Source organism: Anarrhichthys ocellatus, unplaced genomic scaffold, assembly GCF_004355925.1.
Source record: "Anarrhichthys ocellatus isolate YVR2014 unplaced genomic scaffold, GSC_Weel_1.0 scaffold5, whole genome shotgun sequence".
NCBI lineage: Eukaryota > Metazoa > Chordata > Actinopteri > Perciformes > Anarhichadidae > Anarrhichthys > Anarrhichthys ocellatus.
In genome coordinates this window covers 2633913-2651728 of record NW_022280035.1, presented here as the reverse complement: position 1 = coordinate 2651728, position 17816 = coordinate 2633913, and the positions used below count along the sequence as shown (strand labels likewise).

At 42.0% G+C, this 17816-nt stretch overlaps 1 protein-coding gene across 1 annotated transcript in view; it reads left to right on the top strand.

Moving 5' to 3' along the window:
• The first annotated feature begins 14261 nt into the window (after window positions 1-14261).
• Window positions 14262-17816, top strand: part of LOC116381961 (sodium- and chloride-dependent GABA transporter 1-like) — a 9521-nt gene continuing 5966 nt past the window's right edge. The window contains exons 1-6 of the mRNA XM_031844540.1: window positions 14262-14559; window positions 15599-15981; window positions 16228-16359; window positions 16556-16656; window positions 16844-16953; window positions 17099-17231. Of these exons, the coding sequence (XP_031700400.1) occupies window positions 15753-15981; window positions 16228-16359; window positions 16556-16656; window positions 16844-16953; window positions 17099-17231 (705 nt within the window). The 5' untranslated portion in view covers window positions 14262-14559; window positions 15599-15752. The remainder of the gene's footprint in view (window positions 14560-15598; window positions 15982-16227; window positions 16360-16555; window positions 16657-16843; window positions 16954-17098; window positions 17232-17816) is intronic.

Here is a 17816-nt window from a genome sequence, read left to right as displayed (position 1 = left end):
TCCTCCTCCTCCTCCTCCTCCTCCTCCTCCAGGGGAGCTGAGCCTGTCAGTCTTTCTTCCTCTCTATTCTTTCCTCTCTTACTCTCTCCATCCATCCATTTCTCTCTGCCTCCTTTCATTGATGACCAACCTGTCAGCAGCTCCTGTTGTGGCAGGCTGTGAATGCTCTGCATGGGACTGAATGATGCACAGTGTTTTTTTTACCACCACCGTGAAAGCATCTCTGCCTGTCCAGTGAGTGCTTTATCAGAGAGGGCCAATCTCTGATCGGTGACAATGTCTAACCCAAATTGAGGGATTTATCTTTAGAGATGAGGGAGAGGGTAGTGTTTACTTTGCTTGACTGCGTTCAGTGGTTCCTTTCTGAAACTCTTTGCGCCGAGGCACTCGGCGTTACGCAGTGTTCCTTACATCAGAGCTCTAATGAGCCAGTGGCCACATTAGCTCCAGCGCCGATAGAGCCACGCACTAGCTCTCTGCCAGGGGGCAGCGTTTTCCAGTCCACTGGACCACCAAGTCGCCTACCACCTTTTCTCCCTGACCCCTCGCTCCTCCAACCTCTATAATAGTGTGAGACACCCAGAAAAGATTTCCTCTCAGATATATGGCAGAAGAAGTTCCCTTCGAGCACGAGACAAAATGTGTTTCTTTTGCAAAAGAAGCGCCAAGATTCTGTCTCGAGATTTATCGCTTTGCTGTGGCAATGTTGGAAAAAAATGTGTCATGTGAAATATAGGACAACTCACTGGAAAGTTTCTTTCTATTAAACATGTTTTACTTATGAAATAATCACTGCAAACACCGGAAGTCACATTTTCTGTGTATAAAGGTCTCTCTGCATACATGAATTTGAATTGACCTTAAAAGTACCGTCACAATGTAGGATAACATATTGGACATTTCTTTGTCTGTGAATGACTTTTTGGTAAACAAAACAGACATACATTTGTTCACGAATAGTCTATATAACATATAAAACATGAAATACTATTTGGTGAAATATGAATGCTTTATGTTCATTTCTGCATTTTGTCACCAAATGTTCAAGCCAGTTCCTCAAAGCAAAGAGTTACCACTTCAGTTGGGTATTTTTCTGCATATTGAGTTTTAATCAAATAATCTGTGAGACCCCAAACACTGAGGATGCAAAGCAAATGTCAACCAAACACAAGGGCTAACGGTATGGAGCGAGTATAACATTTGAATACAGATACAGTAACTTGGATTTTTAAGCCCATATAAATGTAGCCTATAAGCGTAAAAATTCTCCCTGCGTGCACACACACCCATTTTGGATTTGTCACTGCCTTCTCCTCTTCCCTTCAAATAGCAGCTCTCTGAAATGGAATCTGCAGGCCCTCAGGGTTTCTGACAATGTTTCAGACATTCTTAAGTAAAACGAACAGCGGTATAACTTCAGCAATACCACATTTGAAAAAGTTTGCTCTATCGAGAGCGCATTGAGAGAAAGCAGGTCATGATTCCAACGGTTGTCACCTAACTTTTAGATTACCGGTTTCCTTGCCGAGCTAAATAGTACAATTTTTTCTGGAATTGTCTGTAGAATGGCAATGAAAATCACTGGCTTTCATAGCAGTAATAAAACACAATACAGTAAATATCAACATTATTATTAATACATTAAATATAATTAAATGTGAAAATATTCATCCAAATGTATGAAAATCATCAGTGAATGGTGCATCCACGTCTATTGGAAAATGCATGGCAGTGGACCACTCACAAAGTAATCATCTCTGCCAGGAAGATCGTGCGTTTAGTCGCATGCGTGCATGTGAGTGAGTGAGTGAGTGTGCACCTCTGTGTCTGTCCAAGGCTAATCTTTCATTCTGCTTCAGCAAACTGAATATTTTGGGTGGCTAGTTATGGCTGCATACTCAAGGAGCTCTCATGGTTGCTGTGACTCACACTTTCTCAAAAGACCTTTTACTGCCTGTCTTATACTGCCATTGACTGCCTGCTGTCTCCTCACTCACGGCAAACACAGCTGAGGCTGTGGTGTGTTTTGGCTCATAGCTAATGTAATGCAAAGTGTGTTTTGCTTACGGAATGGACAGTGTGTTTGGCAAACAGCTAACGGAGCTACCAGTACACACACTGATGTACCTCGCCGCAACTTGGTCAGTACATTTTAGTTTTTGGAAAGATTGTATGACGTGTCTTGTTCAGGTATGCATGTTTTCCAGAGGATGTATTCTATTGGCATTGAGGACCCCCTAACTTTTCCTCTAGCGCCACCAGAAGATCAAAGTTTTCACTGAGAGCGTGTTAGCATGCTGCCTTTAGAAGTTAACTCAAAGCACCACTGTGCCTTAGTACAGTACAGCCTGACAGAGCAGATAGCCTGACTGTAGACTTGTTTTCATAAGCGGGCTACTGTATTTCTGTCCTGGTATTTGCCATTGGCCAGTGCTGATCTGTGCTGTGTGTCGTGTCCAAGAGAAATGTTTTGAAATGGCTCTGTAACTGGGATACTGTCTGAGCCCTGAATAGACTGCCAGCATTAAAGCTGAACCAGGCGAGATTCACAATACACAATGTCACAATGGTGCCCCCGTGTTCAAAAGAAACATAGCAAAAGTGCCCTCTTGGATGCCCCTACGGTATCGATTACGTTCCCTCTGGGTTGCCCTTCCAGTGGAGAAAATGAGATGCAGTGCACTAATGGGAGCCCTTAAATGGAGAAAACTTGATGCAGTGCCATATAGGCTGCCATACATGATAGAAACGTTCTGCATGCTGTGCCCTACCCTGCCCCTAAGAGAGCTTGAGCCACCATGAAATGGAAATACAAACAAATTGCATTTTGTCTAATGGCCATCAGGGGGCGACTCCTCTGGTTGCAAAAAGAAGTCTGGTTGTATAGAAGTCTATGAGAAAATGACTCTACTTCTCACTAGATTCATTACTTCAGTAAACATGAGTTTATGGTCCCAATCTCTAGTTCCAAGTCTTCTTCAATACAGCATGATGTCCGCAGCTCCACCCTCTCGTGTCACTTCTGGTTGCAAAATGCCAAGATGGAGACGGCAAAAATGTCGAGCTTGAGGCTTCAAAACGGCAGTCCACAAACCAATACGTGACGCACGGTGAGTACATCCACTTCTTATATACAGTCTATGCAACCAACATGCAAAACTGCCAACTAGCTCAACCTTGGTACCAAGAGGAAACATGTCAGACTGTGAGAGCTGCTACAACTGAAGATCCAAATATTCCCCAAAGATTCAAAGTGATAAAGAGTAGTGGACCCCAGCAGAACCTTGGTTGGTGTCTTATTGTATTACTGCACACGTTGCTTGTTTAATTTAACAAGTCAAACTACGAGGGAAAAAAGACCCCGTTATGGGAATTTGGAGGACTCCATCTTTGCCCTCTGTGAGATATGGGTCCAGAAGTACAGTTTTTATTTGTTATACAATTCATGGAACTGTCGGGGGATGAATGCCCTCCAGAGGCTCATTCATGAGATAAATGGACCTGAAATTCATTGTTCCTGCAGACAGTCTGTGTCTCCCTTTGTATGTCTCACTCTCTCTCCTGCTTTTATGTGCAAACACACTCACACAAACTGTCATAAACACACACTAACATACAGGCACATCCCCTAATGCCCTCCTGTTCTTCCACATTATTCGGGGTTGCAGTACGCTCGGGCCAAAAGAGGGAAAAAAAAAACACCTTTCCATCTGTCTGTGTAGCTGAAGTCCAGCCTAGGGCTTACTAGGCTTCAGTGAAGGGTGCTGTGATTTGACAAGGCCAGTGACAGGAGGCACTGTAAATATCCGGCTGTCATGTGACGTATTGGCCTCAAGGAACCAACGAAAGGTCAGTGTTTCCTGATGCCATTGCCAACAACTAAATTAAGTGACTTCAGCTCTTGCTCACACATCTGTCCCATTTTAGGAGATGGATACATTGGAGGTGTTGCATCACACTGCTCATGCACTGCAATGATCATTCACGTTTCTACCGGAAGACACAAGCAAGCAAGCAAACACACACACACACACACACACACACACACACACACGGTTCATTATACAAGCTCATCTGCCATCTCTAGATGTGTATATCCGTATGCCATCACATACACCATCAGGCACGTGGCACGCAATCACAACCTCTGGGTTTATCCTCATGCATGTCATGTCTGACAGTGACAGCAGTGTATTATCACGTCTCCACAGCTTCGCTCTGAAAGCAAATTGCGATCCATGTTCTTTATCCCAACGCAGTGCAAAAGGCTAAATAGCATAATTTCACCACATAGAATATACTGGAAGTCCAAAGGGCAGTTGCTGCTGCTCGAAATGAAATTTGAATGCATGCCTCTGAGTGCTAATGCATTTGCACTTATGTGCAAAGGCACCAAAACTTTTCTGCTCCAAGTAGAGACCACAACAATGTTATGAACAAGGAGACGAAAAAAATAAATACAAAATAAGACGGTATTTACATGAAAAGAAGCACAGAACAGTCAAGTATGAAGTAATCTGTTGGAAGGAAAAGCAAAGCTGAGAAAGGGAGCTATGAGTAGTCGGGGTTTTAAAGCGAAGAGAAAATAGATGCTGACAAATGTCCAAAAACCCTGAAACGCTGGAATGCCCCCAGTGGAAAAGCCCCTAATAGAATATCTGTCCATGTGCTGAAACACCCATCACGTTGATTAATTGGGCAACTTTACATCAATTTTCCAGTCCGCTACTGGTCTATGCCTGTGGTAAATCTGATGCTTTCAAAATAAAATGCGGTTTACTTTCCACAGTTTACAGTGCCATGGGAGCTCATGGAGGAAATGAGTGATAAAACTAGTAGCGACTGCACACAAGCAAGACTGGTAAGTCATGGGCCTCCCCTGTGGAGGCTGAGGGCTGACAAATCTAACAGCCAGCGTCTCTGGACAGGCAGAGCCTCTGAAATAACTGTCATTAACATTTCTTGATGGAAAGTCAAAGAACTGTAAAAAGTAGGGATGTGAGATTACCTCACTGTGTACTCCTCGACTACTGGAAAATAAATGTGGCCTGGCTGTCGCGTTGTTAAAGTCTTACTTATCTGAAAGAGCACAGTGTGCTTCTTATAGTAATAGTATATCAACATTTTTTTATGTGAAATATGGAGTACCTCAGGGATCTGTTCTTGGGCTTCTGCTTTTCTCTCAATATATGTCAGCTGTTGGCCAAATAGACCTTTCTCACAGCAGCTATTCTGATTTGTCATAGTAGGAGAAACACAGGTGTTACTAATAACACCAACGATGGCTCTGTTCTCATTAGCGAGAGCGAGGCAGTATGTACAAAACCAGGAACCTGAAATCAAATCAGATGAATGAATGTATATCAGTAATTACCCCTCTTGTGAATTTTGAAGATGCGGTTGCTACAAAGTGGCTAAATGAGACTACAAAATGTCATCACGAGTCCGCCTTCACAGCCTTGTTGTGTATACTCACACTCATGTGACCGTGGTGTCGTTAGTTTATCCTGACGTTAGCTTTTTACTCCCGACGATTGCATTCACGCTTCAACAATCATAAAAGCGGTGTTCATTTGGGAAGATTATCTTTACGATCATAAACGCGTAAGTATCATAATCCTAATTTTCTGCAACAATCCAAATGGAAAAATCGCATTGGCTTTTTGTCGAAGGAACCAGTGCAACGCTAACGTCAAAAATACATCATCCCTGCAGCACTATTGTTTCTTCTGTGAAAAAGGCCTATTGGATGCAATGCTGGTATTGATTTCCACCACTACGCCGATGATACTCAGCTGGAGGTGCCTGCAAAGGTGGAGGATTGTTCTAAAATTGATCAAATTATAGGCCTGCTTGTCTCCTGCAGTGTGTGCGTATTATAAGGCCTCACAGGTTTCCTATATCTTGTAATGTGCCCTGTATTTTGTATAATATTTGTGGAGAGAAATGTTATTGTGGCCTTGGGAAATTATTTAGAGTCCCTATTTGCAAATCCACATCAAGTGAGCGAAATACAAAAAATGAGTACTCAAGACTATAGATTCAGGAATAGCAGTTCCAGTTAATCCACCACTTTGGTCCAGATATCTCAACAACTATGGAATGGATTGCCATGAAATCACGTGTTGACATCCATGGTCCCCAGAAGATGAATCCTTATGGCTTCGGTAATACTCTGACATTTCACCTAGTGCCACCAGCAGTTTAAAGTTCTCCCTTAACCTGTAAAAGTATCTCAACATCTACCAGATGGATTGTTATGAAATGTTGTACATATGTTCATGTTTCCCGGATGATGAACCCTGATGACATTGCTGATCTTACTTTTCTTCTACCGTCACAGTGAGGTCCACATTAGTGTTTTTTAGTGAAATGTGTCAACACCTGTTGCAACGATTGAAATGAAATTTGGAGGAATTGCACCATCATCAGGTCAAAATGTTCTGTTCATGCTCATTACTCAATGTTTGTGAATCTTTTAATTAGTTCTGAATCTTTGATTTGGTATGGTGATGTTTTATTCTATGGAGTTTAAATGTACGAGGCTCTTTAGTCACTGATATATCAAGTGTCATTAAATAGTGATACACAGTGATGACAGTTACATACTACATAAATAAATACTACAGAATCTAGCACCAGTGATAAGTGTGTTCATTATTTAATATGACCATCATCTACATCTTCATGTATGTTACCTTTGGAATTACCTAAAAACTTCAACTTAAAGCTGAATAAATACAATAGAAATGCAGATTAAAATGCGCGTCTCTGACCGTGGAAAGCACGATCTTGCATAATACGTTTATTTGCAGCTGCAAAAAAGTTGAATCTGCCCGATTTAAAAAAAAAATGTTGGTCAAACTCGTCGGTCCAGATGTTATTTTCTCTACTGAGACAGAATAAACACGACATGAGAGTTGGTCCTAACACACCCTCATAAATGATAGAATAGTGTTGATTGTTGCACTGCTAGATGTGAATTTGTAGGAACAAATTACTTATGAATCATTAATCAAGGACATCATTTATTTATTTCATAGTTCACTGTTGATGTGTTACAGATGTGTTACAAAAAGGAAAATTAATTCTGTCATAAACAGACAAAATATTATTTTTCTTTTTACTATGATAAACCTATTTCTCATCCAGCCCTGTAAATAATATTTTATATAAGACTTTAGACAGTTTTTAGGAACGTGTCTGTAATACCAATGACAGTAAATACAACATTATGACTTACATCAGATCTTATTGTTTGCTTTGGAATAAGATTATTATGATGGATACAGGGCTGAAACTTGCGATAATCGGTTGTTTCAAGTCAGTTATCCAGTAAAAATCCCAAACACATGGGAGAAGCTGCACTTTAATACAATATATATACATACATACACACACACATACATACACATATACATATACACACATATATATACACATATATATACACACATACACATATATACATACATACATATATACATATATACACACATACTCAGGTTGTGTTTACCTGTGAGCTCTGTCCTCCAGCTGATACCAGCTTATCTCAGCCTACCAGTGTTAGCACTGACCAGGCTGATGCTGCTAGCGATTATAACCATTTTTTACCCTGTAATTAGCGATTACTGAAGCTCTTCTCCAAGAGGTTGAGGGGGTTGAAGAAGTGGTTTGGGGATAGATTAAAGCTGACGTCAACAGCAAATGCAAATTTGCTACTCCGAGCTTTACGTTAAAGCTCTGAATTGGGAGCTTAGCCGGAGAATTTTGTCCACATGCTCTCAGCCATTCTTGTCAGTGCTGGAAGGATTGCGTGGTCTCCCTGATGGGTTGGATGACCAGCTCCCTCAGCTTTGAAGCCGATAAACCTTTTAAAACCATGACAAATATTGTCCTGCAATGTTGCCAGAGGAAAGGCAAAGAAATGAAATAGGTAGCAGGCGCACGAATATGAAAATTTGCTCCATCCACCTCAGACTCCCCACCACACAGCTAAGTTTGTCTTTTAAAAAGGCTGAGATGCTCACTCCTGCACAGCTCTGAGCTTACGCTACAGCGACTGTCTCTTCTGGAGCAGCCTTCTGGATTCTGAAGCACATTAACCCAATGGTTCTGCATCAATAGGGCAGCCGCTAATAGCCAATAATGCCACAGCATGGTGACATGTGGTGCGTTGTGGAAAGGTGATCAGGCAGCATGGCACAAGTTAGGCAGCAAGGGTGAGACATCCAGTCAGTTTCCATAGTGATGTGGTTGAATGGGGAAGATTAGCAGGGGCAGTGTGGTGGGAAAGGATTGCAGGCTTCTGTCAAAGCTCGCATTTAAAAGAGCTCCATGTCTCGGCTCCCTCCTGTTCTGGTGATGCTGATGATGGACCCTTCGTCTCCGGTCACTGGCCACACTTTATCCTCATGCAGACGTTTTAGTGTCTGCTTTTCTGTGACGGTTTCTCAGGTGTGCAATACTTGATGAGCGAGTAACACGTGACCGTATGGTGCAAACGCTGCTGCCAAATCAACACATTCTCACTTCCAAGCTCGGTCAGTGTTCCTAAGCTTCAAACTGCAACTCTCTTGGTAGCCCTCCAGCGTTCTTCTTCAGGGATGGCATCGTACATGCATAGCGTCTTTTCAAAATAAACTTCCGTCTTCACAGGAAGTTAGTGCTTTGTATGTTTGATCCATCCTCCTGCTCTACCGCCCCCTTTTGCTCTTTATTGTACTTCAGTTGCTCCGAGCGTGTAAAAATGACTCAGTTGAGTTTACATTCGCATTAATTGAAAGTGACATTATTTGACGAGTTGGGAGTGAGACCGGGTAGGCCAAAACATTTACTTAAATTACAACCAAGCCAGATATTCTGACTTTTGTGCCATGAAAGGGAGCGTTAACATTATATACAACTTTCCTGTGCACCAGCTGTTTTCTCACTACACACTTAAAACCTCCGGATGATAGCATATGGATTACCTTGCCTTCAAATCTGCAGAATGTGATGTTAAACATGAAATGATTGCCGGTTCATCCTTATCACTTTGGCGAACCATTGTGTGTGTGTGTGTGTGTGTCATCTCCATCTCACTTCAAATAACACTCATATTATAATAAATCAATTCCCCAACAAATTATCCGCAGTATGATTATTGTGGGTTGGTCATTTATTTGTAATGAAATTGATTTAATCCTATTATTTGCTATCTAACTGTAACTCTGCTTGTAATGAGGACTCGGCGGTCTTGCAAGAAAAGAATCATGGGAGCTGAAATGCAACTCTTAATTACAGAAAGAGCAGTAAAACAAGAAGAAGCTGGAGTCAATTAAATATAATGTTATAATTAGAGTGATTATCCGATACTATACCTTTATATGCTGAGATCTACTCAAGCTTTTCATCAACACACATTGAGGTGCAGATTCAAAGAATATTCAGTTGAACTCAAATATGTATAAACTCGAGTAGGTAGATGTGTAGACCGTTTCAAACTGAAGACCAAATAGCCTTTATTAAACATTTTTATATTGGTTATGTTTCAAGGGCAGCTAGCTAATATTGATTTAGAAATACCAACACAACAATCATCCACATCTAACGACTCGTTTTAAATCCATACTCATCTTCATGAGGGCAGTTTTCAGAGCAATCTTTTCTACAAAGACCTCCACAACCTCCCACCTGTCTGACCTCCAGCACCGACACTCTACATTTCCACCCCCTCCCTCTGGATCTCTCTCCCCCAACACCTTTAGAGAAATCTGCTAACTCTAACAGCATGCAGCTGCATTCAAAGCCCACCTATTTCATTGAGATTTAACTCTTTGTTTGATACCATTATTGCTTTAACTGTTTTTTTTGCCGTTTTTACAATAAATATATATATATATATATATATATACAAAATGTATATAAATACATAAGTGATTATATTTATTTCTGAAAAATAAATAAATAAATATATATACATTTTTCCATCTTTAATTTAAAGCTCTTTTTTCACATTATTGTGAAGATATGAAATAAAAAGGTCGGCATCAGTCCACTTGTCATGTTTCTAAATGTTGTTAATAAATCTGACTACAAGTGTGACAAGGCTGTGTTTCAACACATTATTTTATATCAGGATAGCAGAATATAAATGTATTAAATTGTTTTTTTTTCTCATTTTGAGAATCAATCAGAAGAGATTATCTCTGTAAATGAGTTTATCAGGGATGGAACCAGTGTGTCTAATTTGCCACATAACCGTTTTTTTTTTAATATTGATTACATTGTTTATAACAGCCGTTGAAGCTGTTACAGCCATGCACGGTTCTTGGATAATTCATTTCTAAAGGCCCTTTTCGTCTCCGACGTGCATTCACATGCCGGCGTATATTTCGGCGTACAGCCTAGATGTGCTTTTTAACCCTCAGAAGCCTAATCTGCTCCGTTAATGGACTTTTTGTAGAAGTTAATTAACCATTTTCACTGATAGCAGCACAGCAATCCCAGTAGAGAGCCCATACAAGGAGGGAGAGACGGAGAGCGATTATGCTGTTGCCTAGCAACACATGTACAAAATTTGAAGCGATTTAGTGCCCCCATACTGGTTATCATGGAGGTCAGATGTTTACCAAATCCACACCGTGTGCTGGCTGTCGCACAGGGCTGTCAACAGATCAACACGGGTACCTGTCCCCGGCCTGCTTGGTGCACGTCGACGTGTCGATGCCGAACAATGTTAAACCTGCAGCTACGTCTCTCAAAGCACGGCCGTCTGATTCCACGGATGTGTGGAAACCGCATTGCTTTTGAACGAGGGGCAAATGCTACATCAGAATCCCAACAGAGGGGGAAAACACGAGTCTTTTGCAGCTGTGGGATTTAACTTCTTTGCATAGTTGATCCCTCCAGCAAGGTAAAAAAAAAAAAAAAAAGAACAGAAAACAGCAAGGAGAGAAACTGAGCATGCTCCACAAAACTGGAAGATGATTCACTCACCATTCCTGAAATATCATTGGCCAGCCCACCTCACCGATTCCTGCATCCCACAATACTTCACTACGCATGTAAATAATATCTGTTTGTTATAAAAAAAAAAAAAACTGTCCTCTCAGCTTGTTTGTAAATTGTGTGTTTGTGAGAGAGGGAGAAAGAGAAAAGGAGGCATACAAAGAGACAGGGAGACGTAGGGAGGGAGAAAGAGAGAGGCGAGACAGAGCTGCTGAGACACTCACTTCACAGCAATTTAGGTCATGCTAAACAATGCTATACTAAACCAGCACAGACAAAATAGAGCCTTGAAGTGATTTCAGCATCTTTGGAGGCCAGACGCTGTGGAGGAGCAGCATTGATGCCGTGACTGTCTCAGGTGTCTCTGTGCAGGAAGTGTGAGGTGAATTTCATCAATCATCAACCCTGGATGGGCAGGCCAAATTACATTTGTGCTTTACATAAAGATATTGGGTGAGCAGTTATGCGTTACTTTGACCGGGGAAGAATACGTGGACGCCGAATCCCTTCGATCGTCAAGACACAAGTGGTACAACCGCAACGTTATTGTGCTCTCCACTCTCTCAGAGCTTACAAGGCTAGAAACATGCACAGCAGCAATCCTGGTTCAGAGGCTGATGAAAACAAAGAGCAGACAGCAACAGAACAGAGGCTTGTGACAGGGTAACTCTTTGTGGGATTACCTAATAAGACATATTCTTATTTTGAATACCCCGCTGAAGACTGCCTCGCTGTCAAAACAAGGGGTTTGTAAATATTTACTGTTGAGTTTTGTGTTTGTGAGTTGCATTTTGCAGATTTTTGTTTTTTGTGCGTGTAGCAGCTTTTCAGCAACCAGATTTCTCCTGAAAAGCTTGTTGAAGCAATATTTACCTCTGCGGTCACGTATTCAAATCAACTAATTTACCTCGTATGAATCTATTAGCGATATGGAGGAATGGTGACATTATAATAAGACGCTTGTCTTGTAAAAATCATCATTCCCACTGTTGTCAGCAGATTGACTTGCGTGTTTACAATACAAAAAAATAAAATGGGGAGTGTACACGATTTCAGCAGGAGAAAAACAAGTCTGCGACAATATGAATAAAATATGTGAATTGCTTATGATTAGCATACTAATGACTAATCATCATGCTAATCAGTTCATTTTGTGGCCTCAAATTGCAGGCTGCTGTTGAGAAATAGGAGTCCATGAAAATGCAGGCTGAAGAGTGAGAAACGCTCAGAGAGTTGCACAAAGCAACTAAAGCAATGATTTCAGAGGGAGGTTATTGGAAAAATATGGAGATATGAAGGGAGGGAAGATTCATACAGCAGCCTGTCACACCGCAGTTATTTTCTATTTATTTTAATTTCTCCACATATTTTGGTTATAATACATTATTTGATGCTGAGATATATATATATATATATATATATATATATATATATATATGAGTCACATTTGTAATACAATGATCATAATTGTGTCCAAAAAAACAACTAAATAAGAAATCAAAGGGGTCTCTTCAGTGTAGGTGCAGCACCTTGGCAGCATCCTTCTGCAGAATCCCCCCCCCCCCCAACATTAAGATGATTTTACAGCCAGTGGGCCCCCAACGGGGGGCTACAAGACTCAATCTACAGTCTCTAAAAGCCATTACAAGACAGGACAAGTAATCCCAGCCTAATGGAGCACGTATACGGCGTTCACGAGGCGCCAAATACAAGCTTCGACTGAAACTAAGAGACATGGGGGCTGCTGGTGGACAGGGCTGTGAGCTGCATCAAACCAAAGCGTTGGGGTTAGGAGGTCAGCTGGCTGAGCGTATACATGTCACTAGCCCATTGGACATGCCTGTGTGCTCCATCAGCTGGTGTATAAATGTGTGTCATGCTTCACACCCCATGTCCGCGGGGACGGCAACCCAGATGGGATTTTAAATGCTGCATTTCATGTGGTATCATTTAGTAGGTTAGTTCACCCCTCATTGGTTCGCCATCTGGTGCCCTCTCAGCCTGTGATATAGGAACATTCACGCTGGAGTCGAAACGCTGCTGATCTGACTGCACGCCAGAAGTTTACACCACAGTCAGCGCGTGCACTCCCTCCACCCTCAAGTCCCTGATATTAAAAAAAAACAACGAAAATAAAGTGCATCTTGTTCTGATTTTCAGCAGGAAACTGAGCGAGAGCACACGTGGCTTTTTTTCCTCTTTTTTAAACAAAACAAACCTGCAAGCACAGACAAGTAGACGCCAACGTGACATCACAGTTCACGCAAGAAAAGCAGCTGAGCTGAGAGGAAGAACTTGCGCTAAATATGAAATCAAACAAGTGGGCCTATTTATACATGCTGTGAATCACTTACCTTACTCGCACTTCACACTGACGAGCTGCTCCTTTAAACATGTTCTTGTCTTTCACTTTCCGGATGGTTTCTGTAGAGGGATACAAGAAAAGAAGAAAAGAAAAATCCACGGCTGGATCCAATCGTCGCTGATTAGCTGCCCATGTGAAACATTTTTCAGTCTTGCGCGTGTTTTTCTACGTAATCGTTTTCTCCTAGTTTCCTTCATTTGTCTTTTTTTAAATTATGAGTTTATCGTCCACGAGTTTGCTCCATCTCATATCATCCCTTCATTTGTGGAAGACGTCGGGCTTTGGACGATTACAGGCAGAGTTAGACAACCAGCCAATGTTCCCTCCCTTTATTGACGGGCTGCCTTTATCACAATTTGCCAGATTTGCAGACAGACGCTGACTGGCCTCACCTTCTAAACACACGCGTTTGGATCTCTTAATGCTGCTTATATTACCCCCCCATATGTTTCCATTTTGCACCTCGACCATACATATCATTACTTGAGGGGAGGGGGGTGCTCTTTGTGCGTGTGTGTGTTTGTCAAGAGAGGGGGGGGGGGGGGGGTATTTTGTGTTGCTGGGCGCAGAGATAATTGCATTTTAAACAGCTGAATCCTGAAAGTCCTAAAAGAATTAAAGATGTTTTTAAAGCCCCCAAACTGACCCAATATTCACAACTTTGAAACGGGAATTGTCCTCGTTCTCATTCAGCGTATTGATTACAAAACCTGCGATGGGAGGTATTTAAATCGCGGGGAAATAGTGAAACAATTTGAAATGTTACCAAAAAACACCAAAAAAAGACAAACATGCTGCACGTGCGATGTCAGTGCAGCCTATAGATGTTGGAAGAGGAGGGGGGGGGGCGACTTTGAGATGACATTGAGGCTGTGTAGATGGGAGTTGAGTCTCTGGTTGTTGATGTTAGACAGTCGCACAAGGCGAAGCGGCTGCTGCCCGTGTTGATTCAGCCTCCTCCTCCTCCTCCTCCTCCTCCTCCTCCTCCTGGTCTTCAGCACTGCTCCCCGCTGGACAGCTCCTGCCTGGACATCTCTAACGCTGCATGGTCCCTTTAAGTCTTTTAATGGAAGTAAAATCTATTTATGTTCCAAGAAATACTGGGAGTTTACAACTTCATCCGCAGGAGGAATCTACGGATACCTCGTTTCGAGATTTGTGGCAGGCAGCGTATCCTCGGCGGCACAGATCACAGATTCATTGTGAGTAAACTGGGTGCTGAATGATTGCGTCCGTCTGTGCGTGTTTGAAGCCTCACACAAACGAGTCCGGCTAATGCATGATTCTTTATTATTCGTCTTTGCAGCGGCAGTGAGTGTGATTAAATTGTGAATGAGACTGTCAATGCGTTGCTGTGGTCAGTGCAATGACTGCACGATGAGCTCTGCATACACGCTACAGCCAATTAAATACCGAATTGATTGCTGTTCGCCCGTGGACGGTGCAAATATGGAAACGCATTATCGTGCGTTCATTAACGCGTTTGGTTCTCAATTAATCGGATGGAATGGTGTGGCTATTTGTGCAGCCTGATGCGTAAAGCTTTTACGCATTGGACATCCCTTTGTCTCCACTATGCGTTTTGTGTTACAGTTTATTTGAGACCTCTCTGTATCCCTGCTGCTTGCAATTCTGTATATGTGGATAACAGTTTGGAGAATCTGCAGGTGGTAATTGGCGGACTCCACTTCATTATATGCTTAATTATCATAGGCTATGTGCTATTGCCACGGTGCGTCTTGCGCAAGAAGTGCATGTTTTGGATCCTGTAATTTGTCTTAAAGTTTTCTGTTTTTATTCGTCAGCAAAATCGATTTCCGCTTTGTTTTAGTGTATTTGTTTTTGCCTATTTTTTGCAGACTTTGTTTAGGCTATCATGAGCGTGCTGATCTGGTGTTGGCTGCTGTTAATTTACGCGCAAATCTGTCGTCTGTGTTTTAGTTATGGGAGCAAATCCAGCATGACTTTGCCATCGATGTTTTTTTTGGTGGTTGTTGAGTCTGATATGAATGAAATGTTTTTTGTCACACAGCCAAATGTTCATGAAATGCTTTAGTGTGCGTATGTAAATGCTTATTTCAGTAAACCTGTGCGTGTTAAATGACATTGTTTGATTGTACCTGTCAGGGGAGTAAATGAATGTAGTGCAAAATGTGTTTGCATTCCAAATAACCACATATTCATCGCCCCCTGAGAAAGAGAAAAAAAAAAACCGACCAAATGCTCTATTCACGATTCCAGGTTAACGGCGTCTGACGAGCCGTGTGTGCACAGGCTTCATCTCCAGACATTTGGTCCAAAGGTTAGGCGTTAAAAAACCGCGAAGCTGCTGTCTACGTGGACTGGTGCTGAAGCCTCCCGTTCGACTGCCAGGACCTCTGCCAAATCCAGAGACATGGCGACGAACGGCACCAAAACGGATGGACAAGTCACAGAACTGAACGAGGTGGCCAATAATGACAAGCCCAAGTCACTGGAAGTGAGGACCGAGAACAATCAAAATGATTTGCCCGATAGGGAAACATGGGGAGGGAGATTTGATTTTCTCCTGTCGTGTGTGGGTTATGCAATTGGACTGGGGAACGTATGGAGATTTCCCTATCTCTGTGGAAAAAACGGTGGAGGTAAACATTATTTTCACTGCTAATTTATGAAAAACCTGCACGGCCCGTTCAGCTCCACGACGCACATAGTCGAGCTAACCTAATTGACCGTGTCGATTACATGCAAAGAATGAATATCACATACATGTACAAGCCTAATTAATTGACGTTGTGCTTTTTTATTTTTAGTAATGCGTCAGTGCAGTTTTAGCCTAAGAGTGGTCTTTCTTTTTCAATGCATAACTTGATCTACTTTTGTCCATCCAGGAGCCTTCTTGATCCCCTATTTTTTGACTCTCATATTTGCTGGGATGCCCTTGTTCCTACTGGAATGCTCCCTTGGTCAATACACCTCCATTGGAGGGCTTGGTGTGTGGAAACTGGCTCCTATGTTTAAAGGTATACTTCACTTCAACTGAATATTTACAGACAATTGTGTCTTGACACCAGGCCTGTCTAAAATATATATATATATATATATATATATATATTCATGGTGCTTTCATAGAAATAATATTCAGGATTTATGGAGGCCACATAACACATATCTAATGATAGTTTTTACTACACTGCCTAATTCATTTCTGTATGATAGGTGTGGGCCTCGCAGCAGCTGTCCTGTCCTTCTACCTTAACATTTACTACATTGTAATCATTTCCTGGGCCATTTACTACCTGTACAACTCCTTCACCACTGTAAGTATCCCACAGTGACACTCACGTGACTCATAAAAAAAAAAGAAGACGAAAACAGCATAGGGTCAAGGTTCTTATATATCAGTTCATTAGGAATTCCAGCCTGTGATACCTGTAAGACATTTAAAATGTGACAATGAGGGGGAGAAGAAGATAAAAACAACACTGTCATTGTTGTGTTTTACAGGATCTTCCATGGAGCTCATGTAACAATGAATGGAACACAGACAAATGTTACACAAACCACTCCATCGTCGATACCACCAATCTCACCAGTTCAGTGATGGAGTTTTGGGAGTAAGACATTGACTGCTTTCTCTGGCTTTTCATAACTGCAGAGCTTTAAAGTATCCTGCATGCATACCACCGAGATACATGAAAGACAGCCTCCTCTGCTGCATGCCCGTTTCCCTGTCTCACTGTTGCTCGCTCTGACTTATAGGCGCAACATGCACGAAATGACCGATGGCTTGGAAAAACCAGGCCAGATTCGAATGCCGCTGGCAATAACACTGGCCATCGCCTGGGTCCTCGTGTACTTCTGTATCTGGAAAGGGGTTGGCTGGACAGGGAAGGTAAGACGCTTGCCAGATTTGGGCATCAAAGACCTCTTGTGCTATACTGGTTCCCAAATTACCAGTAGTATGTGACAGCAATGCAATATTAATCCGTCTAATATTACCTCATCAATCATTTAAACCGCAGTCAGCATTGTCCAGATTGGTTTTTAAAGTAAGAGAAGAGACATCAAACACTCATGTTCACTAATCCTTCTCTGCCTCGTGGTGGCTCCTCTAATTCCAATTCTCCTGACACGGCGTCTGTGCCGAGTGTGGATTCATGATAGGAGGAGCAACACGCAGCCATACTCCACAATCTGGTTCGGTCCTCTCCCTTCACTTGGAGCAGTTTTTCTCCTCCCTTGTGGTGCCACATTTCGAAAAAGTCTAGCTCGTCACGTGACCATGGCAAATAAAATTTGTTTTGGTCACAAAACACCCCATCCCCCTGCGCACACTTTGCACACAAACTTGCTTGCACAATGTCATAAATGCACACAGCCGTTCACAGTGAAGCTGCTTTTGCTGAATATTTGGTCTCTTATCTGTTTTGTTTTGTGTGTGTGTGTGTGTGTGTGTGTGTGTGTGTGTGTGTGTGTG